This window comes from Vulpes vulpes, chromosome 1, assembly GCF_048418805.1.
Source record: "Vulpes vulpes isolate BD-2025 chromosome 1, VulVul3, whole genome shotgun sequence".
Lineage (NCBI taxonomy): Eukaryota > Metazoa > Chordata > Mammalia > Carnivora > Canidae > Vulpes > Vulpes vulpes.
The window spans coordinates 175,246,860-175,259,499 of NC_132780.1; the positions used below are offsets into that span (position 1 = coordinate 175,246,860).

General features: G+C 39.5%; 1 protein-coding gene across 2 annotated transcripts in view; it reads left to right on the forward strand.

Annotated features, from left to right (window-relative positions):
- HTR1E (5-hydroxytryptamine receptor 1E) overlaps positions 1–9,669 on the forward strand; it is an 80,875-nt gene extending 71,206 nt beyond the window's left edge. For both annotated transcript variants that reach the window (XM_025983855.2, XM_025983856.2), the window contains one exon: positions 4,358–9,669. In XM_025983855.2, the coding sequence (XP_025839640.1) occupies positions 4,538–5,635 (1,098 nt within the window). In that variant the 5' untranslated portion in view covers positions 4,358–4,537 and the 3' untranslated portion in view covers positions 5,636–9,669. The remainder of the gene's footprint in view (positions 1–4,357) is intronic.
- Positions 9,670–12,640: the final 2,971 nt, after the last annotated feature.

Consider the following 12,640-nt stretch of genomic DNA (forward strand, 5'->3'; position numbering starts at 1 on the left):
CAGCAGCAAAGAAAACTGAAAATAGTCCAGTTTAAAAAGATAATCTCTCTCTCCCTAAACAGAAAACAACCTTGACCCTACATCTTCCTCCACAGCTACCTTATTTCTTTGCTTCCCTTTCCAGCAATACTCTTTCTTTTTTAAAGATTTTATTTATTTATTCATGAGAGACACACAGAGAGGCAAAGACATAGCAGAGGGAGAAGCAGGATCCCCACAAGGAGCCCGATATGGGACTCCATCCCAGGACCCCGGGATCACGCCCCAAGCCAAAGGCAGACGCTTAACAGCTGAACCACCCAGGCATCCCTCAGCAATACTCTTGAAATACTTGTTCTTATTCAATGCCTCTATTTCCTTTCTTCTCAACCTTTCTTGAAACCGCTATATTCAGCTTTCTTTTTTTTTAAGATTTTGTTTATTTATTTGAGAGAGAGAGCTAGAGAGAGCACACAAACAGGGGGAGCAGTAGGGAGGGGGAGAAGCAGACTTCCCTCGGAGCAGGGAGACCAATACAGGACTGGATCCCAGGACATGGGGCAAAGGCAGACACTTAACTGGCTGAGCCACCCCGGCGCCCCCACATTCAGCCTTCAGTCTCCACCACTGCATCAAATAGGTCTTGTGAATGTGTCATCCACATTACCCAGCCGAATGGTCAAGTCCTCACCACCCATAGCAGGTTAGCAGCATTTATACAGCTGATCACTCTTACTTCATACACTTTGTCCACCTGATTGTGGGATGGAATTATCTCTCATCGTGTCCCTCCACCTGAATAGCTGTTCTCCTCTGCTTTGCTGGTTCCTCCTTTTCTTCCTGACCCGTGATTAGGGAAGAGCCCCAGGGCCCAGTTCTCAGGCTTGTTCAATCTATAATTGCTCCCCAGGTCATTGCACCCAGCTATTCAAAAGATTACGTTCCACAGGATGTTATGGAACAAACTTCAAGATATATTCTTAAATGAAAAAAAAGATAAAAGATGGCAAGCTGGATGTATGCAGGAATTTGGAGTGACTAACAGCACAGAGATACAAAACCTAACTCCTATTTGGAAAGGCTTGGGCACAAAATAAGCCAGAAGTCACATTTAAGAGCTGACAGTGTAGCCCCAACCAGTGATGTTTTTGCCAATTTAACTGGAGGCAGTTGAAAAGATGAATAAGACATACATTCCACCCTCCAGAAATGTATAGTTAGCTGGGAGGAATGAAAAATACACAGGGATAAAATAAGGAAAAAATAGATGTCACCAGAGAAACGAGAATTAGGATGTATGAGAGCTCAAATAAATAGAGCAGCTTTTAAAAGCTTGAAGAAGCTGAACTCTTTGATTTATTTTTTACTTCATGTTTTCAAAATAACATTTCCTAATTATCTATTATCAAACTAAAACTTCTAGAGTTTTCTGTCTCTTATCCATGCTACTCTCTATATTCTCAATCCCCTAACTGGAGTGGAAAAACCTATTTAGAACTACTCTTCTGGGGAAGGCTGGGTGGCTCAGCAGGTGAGGGCCTGCCTTTGGCTCAGGTTGTGATCCTGGAGTCCTGGGATCGAGTCCCGCATCGGACTACCTTCATGAAGCCTGCTTCTCCATCTCCTTCTGCCTATGTCTTTGCCTCTCTCTGTGTGTCTCTCATGAATAAATAAATAAAATCTTTAAAAATAATAATAACTACTCTTCTGGGACACCTGGGTAGCTCAGCTGGTCTGACTCTTGATCTCAGCTCAGGTCTTGATCTGTGAGTTCAAGCCCCATGTTGTGCTCCATGCCCAGCTTTAAAAAAAAAAAAAAAAAGAAAGAAAGAAAAGAAAAGAAAAAAAGAACTACTTTTCCAACAAACCTTAAGAACCCAAGAAAAGGGCAGCCCAGGTGGCTCAGCGGTTCAGCGCTTCCTTCAGCTCAGGGCCTGATCCTGGAGACCCTGGACCGAGTCCCACGTCAGCCTCCCTGCATGGAGCCTGTTTCTCCCTCTGCCTGTGTCTCTGCCTCTCTCTCTCTTCTTTGTGTATTCTCATGAATAAATAAATAAAATCTTTTTTAAAAAAAAACAAGAAAACATAACTTAGGATTCATGTTTGCAGGGAAAAAAGAACTTTATGTCATTTAATTAAGGAGAAAGGGGTCAAAATACAGAAATAAACATGTTGGTCACAAGAAGAAATGTAGAGAGGTTGTCCCAAGCTAATAGATGGCTCAGGTGCCACCCGGGTCTGATTCCAAAGCCTGTACATTTTCAATGTTACAGCCTGTCTCAGATATAAATGCAAGTTTAAACTGACTATAAAAGAAGGAAAAAATAACCAAGGAAGAAGAAAACATTTAATTTACAAGAAAGAATGTATTGTTGGTGGAGCCAGTCCCATGGAAGAATTAGAGAAACATGAATTTCAAGAGGATACATCCACAGAAATGCTGTAAAAGCATAATGAAAACAGGCTGAATGATTCTCATTTCACTGCAGAAAGATAAAGACTGTCTTAAAAACAATTGCCCCATTTTTGGTCTTTAGTGAAATTATTTTCTTTTACTTTCTATATCTAAGAAAAAATGATAACCACCTCCCAGTCTTGATTTTTGCCCAATGGGCAGAAAAAAATTAAATCCAGAACTAGATAGATCTCACCGTGGCTGGAGATTTTTATTCCTGCCCCCTGACTTCCAGTCCCCAGTTTACCCACTGATTCCCCACCTACTTCACTCTCCATTTCACACATGAGTCACCTGCTCCTGCCCTCATTAAAGAATGTCTGTTAAGCCTAATCCACATCAATCTATGTCCTTTCTTATAACTGCCAAGATGCCAGTTTTCTTTGAAGTTTTCCTGGACCTAATCCCACAGAGACAATCAGAGGATTTGATTGATGTTCTGACTAGCAGCCATTGGGGTGTGAATATTCCTATATGGATTTTTATTGTCTTGTTTTCATGAATATACATTCAGTAGTCCCCCCTTATCCACAGGAGATGCATTCCAAGACTGAATGCCTGAAGCGCAGATAGTACCGACCCATATATGGACTATGTTTTTTCCTCTACTTACCAACCCAGGATAAAGTTTATCAGTTAGGTAAAATAAAAGATTAACAACAATAACTAATAAAAAATAGAACAATTATAACATCACACTATAATAAACATTATGTGAATATGCTCTCTCAAAATATCTTATTGTGCTATACTCATATTTCTCGTGATGATGTGAGAGGATCAAATGCCTACATGATGAGATGAAGTAAAGTGAATGACGCAGGTTTTGTGATGTAGTGTTAGGCTACTATTGACTTTCAGATGATTCGTCAGAAAGAGGATCATCGGCTTGCAGACCGTGGTAACTCAAAGTGCAAAAGCGAAACTACACATAAAGGGGGCTGTTGTACTTTTTTAAAAAATTCCTTACAACCAGGTATCCAATAAATGTCACAATCTCACTGATTGCCCAGTTTAGTCACAGCTATCCAGGAGACAGATCATAGATGGTAGATAGATGATAGATAGGTAGATGATAGATAGATAGATAGATAGATAGATAGATAGATAGATAGGAAGAAATTGAAAAAATACAAATGTTAACCAAACTAAACACATTCTTTTTAATATGGAGTTCTTTGAGCTTGGTGATGATGCTGTCTCACAGTCAATTTACTGTATTACTCTGAGAACAATTTGCCATAAACATCAAAGTAATGTTGTATGCTTTTTTCTCTTTTCTCCAAAGAAATGCACAGTGGGATATGTAAAATGTCAGAAATAATTAGACAAAATCGCACAATTTCATTGTGACACTAAAATATCTTTGGAATTGAACATTTGCTATGAAACTTTAGAACAGTTTTGAAGTCTGCTTATTATAAACAATATAATTTTTTCCTTAATGTCCCAGAATTTCTAAATATGATACAATGTAAATGTAGGTTTCCAAATAAAAAAAAAGTTTTATGTGTAAATGCATATATATTAATAAATATAAATAAGGAAGTAATTCAGGTGGCAAAAATAGACTTTCAAGTTGGTAATATCTTCACAAGAAAGACTTTGGAAATTTAACTTTTTAAAAAGTGTTTTTTTTGTAGCTACACTTGTGGTTAGCACAGCATAAGGAATAGACTTGTGAATCACAATGTTGTATACTTGAAATTAAGGTAACATTGTGGATCAACTATACTTAAATTTTTAAAAAACGTGTCTTTTGAAGAATAATGTAAAACTGAACTTCATACCCAGAGACAAGAAAGAAAATTATATCAAAAATGTGTAAAGAAGAATGAGTACTGAAATACTATAACATTTTGCGGGGGGGGGGGGGGGAATGTGACTTTTTCATTCATTAACCAGTAGCATACTATTTTCCAGGAACCCTCAGAAGAAATGCTGTGGTACTTCCCTTTACCCATATAAAATGGAACAGAAGAAACTACATAGCTGAAGAAACTACAGTCTTCTTATAAATGAGAGGTTTGAAGTCTAAGTAGTTTCCAGCTGAGGGAAAAGAACCAGCTGCCTCTCCACAGTGTAGATTGAAACAGGGTAAACATGAATCTCACTAACTGTACCACAGAAGCCAATGTGGCTGTGAGACCCAAGACCATCACTGAGAAGATGCTCATTTCCGTGACTCTGGTGATCATCACCACCCTGACCATGTTGCTGAACTTGGCCGTGATCATGGCCATCTGTACCACCAAGAAGCTCCACCAGCCTGCCAACTACCTGATCTGTTCCCTGGCTGTGACAGACCTCCTGGTGGCAGTGCTCGTCATGCCCCTGAGCATCATGTACATTGTCATGGACAGCTGGAAACTAGGGTACTTCATCTGCGAGGTGTGGCTGAGTGTGGACATGACCTGCTGCACCTGCTCCATCCTCCATCTCTGTGTGATTGCCCTAGACAGGTACTGGGCCATCACCAATGCTATTGAATACGCCAGGAAGAGGACCACCAAGAGAGCTGGGCTGATGATCCTCACCGTCTGGACCATTTCCATCTTCATCTCCATGCCCCCTCTGTTCTGGAGGAGCCACCGTCAACTCAGCCCACCACCCAGTCAGTGCACCATCCAGCATGACCATGTCATCTACACCATTTACTCCACACTTGGAGCCTTTTATATCCCGTTGACTTTGATACTTATTCTGTATTACCGGATTTACCATGCAGCCAAGAGCCTGTACCAGAAAAGAGGATCAAGCCGGCACTTAAGCAACAGAAGCACAGATAGCCAAAATTCTTTTGCGAGTTGTAAGCTTACACAGACTTTCTGTGTGTCTGATTTCTCCACCTCAGACCCTACTACAGAGTTTGAAAAGATCAACACCTCGATCAGGATCCCTTCCTTCGACAATGATCTAGATCACCCAGGAGAACGTCAGCAAATCTCTAGTACCAGGGAGCGCAAGGCAGCACGCATCCTAGGACTGATCTTGGGAGCATTCATTTTGTCATGGCTGCCATTTTTCATCAAGGAGCTGATTGTAGGTCTGAGCATCTACACAGTGTCCTCTGAAGTGGCTGATTTTCTGACGTGGCTTGGCTATGTTAATTCCCTGATCAACCCTCTGCTCTACACAAGCTTTAATGAAGACTTTAAGCTAGCTTTTAAAAGGCTAATTAAGTGCCGAGAACATACTTAGGCTGCAAAAAGCTGAAAGACATTGTCTTTACCAGCCTCGCGAATGGACAGAGGAAAGGGGTTCAGCTTATTCATTCTTGAACACAGTTGGTTCAGGAAAGTTTGTAAGTTCATGTGGTCCTTCTGTTTATTTGTTCTGTTTTGTCTGAGGTTTGTTATCTGGCGTGCAGTTTTCTACCTCTGGCTTTATTTGTGGTACACGATTTCAAATAAACATTATCATATGAAGACAGAAATTTCATAGAAGTAATAATAAGGTGAAATAGTAACTACTTTTTTTTTTTAGCCATTTCAGCTAATCCTGCAATTAAAGAATGCCAAAATGAATCTTCATTTGCAGAATTTCTTATTACTTATAAATCAAATATCTGACAACTTAACCTCGGGTGGCATTAAATCTGAGGTCATGGTTCCATATGCGTGCAAATTTTAGTAGGAATTGCATGACTACATAAAGCATTAATAAAAAAATTAAAAGTGGTGTGCTGTCATCTGCTTGCAGACCTGAGCTAAAATCATTTACTGTGACTACATAGCCCACTCCTTTTAGGCACAAATAGTACAGCTGACGTGTCCTTTTTAGTTCAAGATTCAATATGCTTCCTCATTCTCCAAAAAGAACCTAGAATGAATACTCTGGCACTTTCCTAGGTCTTTGGTTATGAATATGGAATATAAACAAATACAAAATAATCTAAATCTCCTTTGGTCCATGTGTTGCTATATTACCTGATAGGCACATTGGACGTTCTCCCATTCTGATTGGACATTCTCCCATTCTGAGAAGAATCCCACCGAACCTTGCACACATTCCCTCACTCTAGCAGGATTCAAGTGGGAGTACAAGCAACTTAACAGGGTGGAGTGATCCAATGAAGGAATATATTATCTAAAGAACTTTGTTGGAAAATGTTCCTCATTAAATTACCAGTTGTGCACTTGGAAAAACAAATACAAGTGGCAATTCTATGCTTACCACCAAGGCCACCCATTGAGGAAATTAGCATTAAATTGTATCCCCTGGGATCTTGGTGGCTTCATGCCAGACTGCACCCTGGGCCCAGGAGGCTGAAGATGGGACCTGATGCCACAAGTGCCTCCCCTGACCTGGAGTGACTGTTTCTCACCTCTTGTCCTCTCTCATCCACAGCTTCTCCCCATATCCTCACTCTCCACAGGTCATCTCTTCTTTTCGCTGAGAAGACATGGATTTGCTCCCTCCCTACTTCCATGTTATAGCCTTAAATCTGTGCCCTCTAACTTTTTCTGTAATCTTGCACGTTTCTCCTGACCCCTGATTCCTCTTCCCCACTGTGTCCCCTCCTCTCTCTCCCTCTTCTCTTCTCCCCCATCTCTCTTCCTTTCCCCCTCCCTTTCTCCCATCCCCTCTCTCTCCCCACTTTTCTTTAATCTCCCTTATCAGTTTGCTCAAGTCTCTCGGACACTTCTCTGGCCCTACTTCCCACTCAAGTGTGTGCTTCCTCTCCCCCCTGGCTCCCCCACTTGAGTTTCTCTACTCATCAATCTTTCATCCTGCTCACCTCTCACCTTCCATTGACTTTCTGATCCTCTGCCATCTGTGTATGCCCCTCCTAGCTCTCCTGAAACAGATCTCCCAAAGGTCTTTTTTACTTGATAGTAGGCAAATATAATGGCCTTCCTCCGTCCTTATCTACTTTCCCATTTCTCATCAGTTAAAATAGGTAAGTCTCTCTTTCTCGTTGAATCTCGTGACTTCCAGAATACTTTACTCCCCTGGTTCTCCAGCCACCTCTTTATTCTTTGTCTCCTTTTCTTCCTTCTGTGGCATTGTCCTCAACTCTTACCTCCTGTACCTCCATATTCCATCCCATCCTATCACATGCCTGTGGCTTTTCAATTTGTGTCTTTAGTTCTGATTTCTGTCTTTCTCAAACCCACGACTCATGAATTACATCCAGTGAACATCTCCCTGTGAATAGTCTGTTGGTTCCTCAAAGATTTTCCAAACTGAACTCACAATCATTTTCCCACACTCAAAACTCCTCCTTCCACCTTCCCAGTCTCAGATAACAGGATTACCATGCTTTTTATCATTCATGTTAAATAAATGTGATCCTCTCTCTTTATGGCTTGTCTTTTACACCCAGACAATCTTGAAGTCTAATCCATTTACTTCTACAGAAATATTTAAATATGCCCCCTTCTACTCCAATAATTTGGTCCCCTCACCCATTCCAAATCTTATCTGATCCTACCTCTGAAGTCCTTTACCAGCAACTCTGCCCCCACACACCTATCAGATACGTCTTCCTAAAACGGTGGTTTTCAGAGTGGCAGCTCCAGACCGGCAGCATTAGCATCATCTGGAAAGTTGTTTAAAATGCCATGTCTAGAGCCCCACTGAAGACATAGTGAATCACAAATTCAGAAAGTAAAACTTCTGTTTTAATAAGCCCTCTAGAAGATTCTAGTTTGACAATCACTATCCTCAAGTATACCATTGGTTTTTAATTATAGTACTCATAATCCTCACTATTTCCCCATCAGTTTAAAATAATATTCCTTAGTATAATAGTCAAGGCTTCTTTACTATGTGACCTTTACTATGTGACCTACTATTACCTTTCCAGAGTTGTGTCTCAGGACTTCTCATCTACCTCATACTCTAGAAAAGTCTGGATATTTTCTGGGTTTTCTGAGCTCGCCTAACAGTTGATCCCACTGCTTCAGTAACCTGATCCCATGGCTTTCCATCCTTCTCCTACCAATTCTTCATGCAATCTTGCAGCTAAAATGCAATCTCTTCTCTAAAGTCTTCCTGAGATATTTCTTCCTTCTATGTCGCTATGAAAGTACCCTCTCCTATCTCTATGCTCCCGTGGAACCTCATTTCTATCACTATTATTATATTCATCCTATATTATAGTGCATTTGTTTGTGTATTTCTGCTGTCTCCCCTAATAGATTGTGAGCTCCTTGAGGACAGGAACCATGTGTGTTTCATCTCTGTATCCCTAGGGACTCCTACAGCGTTTTACACAAAGTAGGCACTCAATAAATGTCTGTTAATGTGAATGAAATTATGGTCCTGGAAGAGAAAATGTAAATATGCCATCTTCTCCCAGTAAGAAAACCAAAGTTCTAAAATCCCATGGTGCAATACTGATTTTCTTTTTCCCCAAAACTTACCCTACCACTTCCCAACGTTGTTTCAAAAACTGCTAGAAAAAGCTTCCATATGGAAAGAAAAAGGATTTCCTGTTGAATATAAATGAATATACTTTTTTCATTAGGATTCAGGCTAGGCTGCTCTAAAACAAGGGGCCCCCAAATATAGTTATTCAAACCAGATAGTTTCTCCCTTGTGTGACAATAAAGAGGTAGGAGGGCAGCCCAGAGTGAATTGGAGACTCTGCTCCACAACATTATCCAGGACAAGATGGTGCTGCCTTCCTCCCAGGGCTTGTTCTCATCTGTATGACCAAAACTGACTCACCATCACATCCACATTCCAGTACATAGGAAGTAAGAGAGAAAATAGAGAGCAGTTTCCTTTTAAGGAAGTTACGTGATCCACATAACTTGTACTCCATAGCTTGTACTACATTGTCAATAATTGGTCACCAAGTTGTAAAAGAGAATAGGACAGTACATCTCTAGGTGGGCAGCCATGTGCCTTGCTAAAATTGAGGATATTATAATAAAAGGAAGAAAGAGAATGAATACAAGGGAACAATGAATAGTCCACTTTGAAGGGATATTGATTTCTGTATGTATAGCTCTTATATCTCAGGCAAGTTAATTAGCTACCAGCTCATGGTGATCTATGTACGAGGATGTTGAGATTTAAATTATGGGTGTCCTTACTAAGATTACATTTATGCTAAAAGTTCATTATTTATCATGACTATATCCTAATATCTAGAAATTATATGAGCAACTCACTAGCTTTCCCATTATCTTCCACATATCATCATTTTGAAAACTCTTGATGATTTTATGCATTTTAAAATGTTAAAAGTTTGATTAAATAAAAAACAAAAAGCAGATGCATAAGTAATTTTCACTTACTCATTTTTACTAACTCATTTCCAATTTACCAGTTAGGTCCTAATTATTTTTTTTTTCAGATAGGTCCTAATTAAATGCAATTCTCTCACACCTACCTTTGGTTTACTCGTTTAACCAGTAGTACTAACTGGTATTAACCATCATTGCTGCTCTCAATTAAAACTTGAGTAACGTAATGGTTCCTTCCAATATGGTCAATTTTTCTAGTGTAAACATTAGAGAACTAAAAGTTAACCCCAGGGGTGACATTTCAAACACTCTTACTAACTAATAAATTAGTACTTCCTGATTTGTGTACTTGGTGAAAGAATTCTTAGACATAAGTCACTCTCTTATAGACCTAGTAGGTGTTTGGTTATAGCTGGTAGCAGTAAGGACCGCTATGAGCATTGATACCACTATCTGCTTTGGATAACTGTATAGCCTCGTATGCTTATGAATTTCATTTTGCAAACTCTAATATGCAGGTACAAGGGACACAATAAAATGTTTATTAGCAAGAAGGAGCTATTGGTGCTTCAGAGGACTGACTCATACCCTTATTTGATAAAAAAAGACTTTCAGAGGCTAAATATGGTCTCACCTAAATCACTTTAGACTTAAAATTAAAAGAGAACCTCAGGCACTTGTCATTTGAAGGAGGAGATATTCCAAAAGGTAGGAAGGATAACATTCAATGTTCCTGGGATCCTTAAATTATCCAAGAGCCCTCCTCTCTCCCCACAAACCCCGCCTTGAGAAATACACAACAGATTTCATCCCTGCCACAAAAATGGTTTGAAATTATTTCCTTCAGAATAGAAAAGAATCACTATGAGAAGAGAATTGTTTTAGAAACATAAACTGTCAACTCCCTGGAAGCTCCTAGCACCTAACACAGCGTGGTGCATGGTGGCATTCAACTTACATAATTTATATGTCTGTTGGATTTAACTGAAATGAATACATTGATTATAGATCTCAAGAATTAAGAAATAGAACTATGTTGTGGGTAAGAAGGGAACATTCCTACATGGTAGTGGAGTTGTCGGATATTTTTTTTTTTTAAGGAAAGGGGGCATCAGGACAATGATGATACAAAAGAAACAGCAACATAAGGAGTTGGAAGATAATATCAGCAGAGTTTTACGCAATAAAAAAACATTGACCATCTGCTATGTTTAAGTAGATTATAAAAGTTTTTCATTGAAAAAAGAAAAAGTAGTATAAGAGAAATGATATGAAGAAAGCAAGAACACAGCAATGGAAAGAGCAAAGTTGGGGAGGTAATGTGGTGGTGGTTTGAAGTCCACAAACACCAAGTGAGCATCTGCCATGAGTTAGGCATTGTACAAGGCACTGGGATCTCTGTAAGGAAAAAAAAAGGGCGAGGAGGGCAGATAATCCAGGTGGAAAATTATAAGACCCAAATTTTAACAACAGATTTGTATAAAGCTAATTATATTTATTTTCTATTTGGATAAAACAACATTTCAGAGGGAATTATAAACACTGCCTTTGCTTAATAGGGTGAGGGAGAAAGAAGACAGAGGAGAGCATTTTGAATCTTAGGAAAAAGGGAGGATGAAACTGAAACTGAAGAATGGAAGCGAACGGATGGTTCTTCAGAGAAAATACATTTACAACATGGATACAAGAAATAAGGTCTTAAGGGCATGTGTTTCCAGTTTGCATGTATCAAAGAGTCATATATCAAGGGATGTTTTAAGAAAAGCTAATTTATAAAAGTATCTGAAAGAATGAGGTTTTAAACGGAACTGTGTGGAAAATGTAGTCTTATAATAAGCAGACCAGTGACCCCAAGTGTGTCTGGTTCATGGCTAAGCACTCAGTAAAGGATTGGGAAATGAATACTCAGTTAAGCCATTAAGCCTATTGTTAGCATTTGGATGGCAAAGGAGAACAACTTGGCAATATAATAAAAGTATCTCTGTAGGACACCTGGGAGGCTCAGTCGGTTAAGGGTCTGACTTCAGCTCAGGTCATGAACTCAGGGTCCTGGGAACCAGCTCCATGTCCAAAAAACTAAAATCTTTTTTTAAAAAAGTATCTGTGTAAGTCAGCAGGAAAGATGTTAATAAAATATGCTCTCAAAGGTATGAAGCAGTTATATAAAAAATGCTAAACCATCAGTCATCCTCTATTCCTGAACTTTGGAGGGGACAGGCAGACAAGAGGTGTTTCATAAAGAAAAATAATCACAACCACAATGTAAATAGTGTTACCTGACAACTTTACCTGATAACTTCTTATTTATCCATTTCCCATTTAATGAAAAACTAAGGCCTAACTGCCCTTTCTAATCATATACACATGCATGTAGAAATTAAAACAATGTCTTCAGCCCTAACAAGGAAAACAAAGGCAACCTTAATACAGGCAGACATCATTGGTAGAACTGTTACAAGAGTCCAATTAGAAATGAATGCCAGGTGTGCTATGTATGTACATAGTATTTCATGTATAATTATTGGATATTCTATAAATTGGAATTGGAGGATGTAAAGATAACAATTTCATTGGTAATACTTAGGAAGTATGATCAGAGTGTCCAAGATACATCTATACTAGAGAGATCTTGTTTTAGAATGCCTTCCTTGCCCACAAACTCCTCCTAAATGTGTTACAAGGCACAGCTCCTAGTAAGAAAAGCAGCTCTAAGTGGTTCTTTAAGCATAACTCACTATGTAGCACTATGTGACATCCTCCGCCTGTCCTGAGCCCCCCTATCTGCAGCTGATGAGTTAGGGCAGTTAGGCACCTGACTCAAGAACAGCAGGTCTATATGCTGGCCATGTGCTATGAGATGGTCTGGTGTGAAAGCCCCCCCCCCCCGCCCCATACAGAAGGTGATTGGTTGTGATAATGATATTCTTTTTCTTTTCTTTCTTTGTTTTGTTTTGTTTTGGTTTGGTTTGGTTTGGTTTGGTTTGGTTTGGTTTGGTTTTGGTTT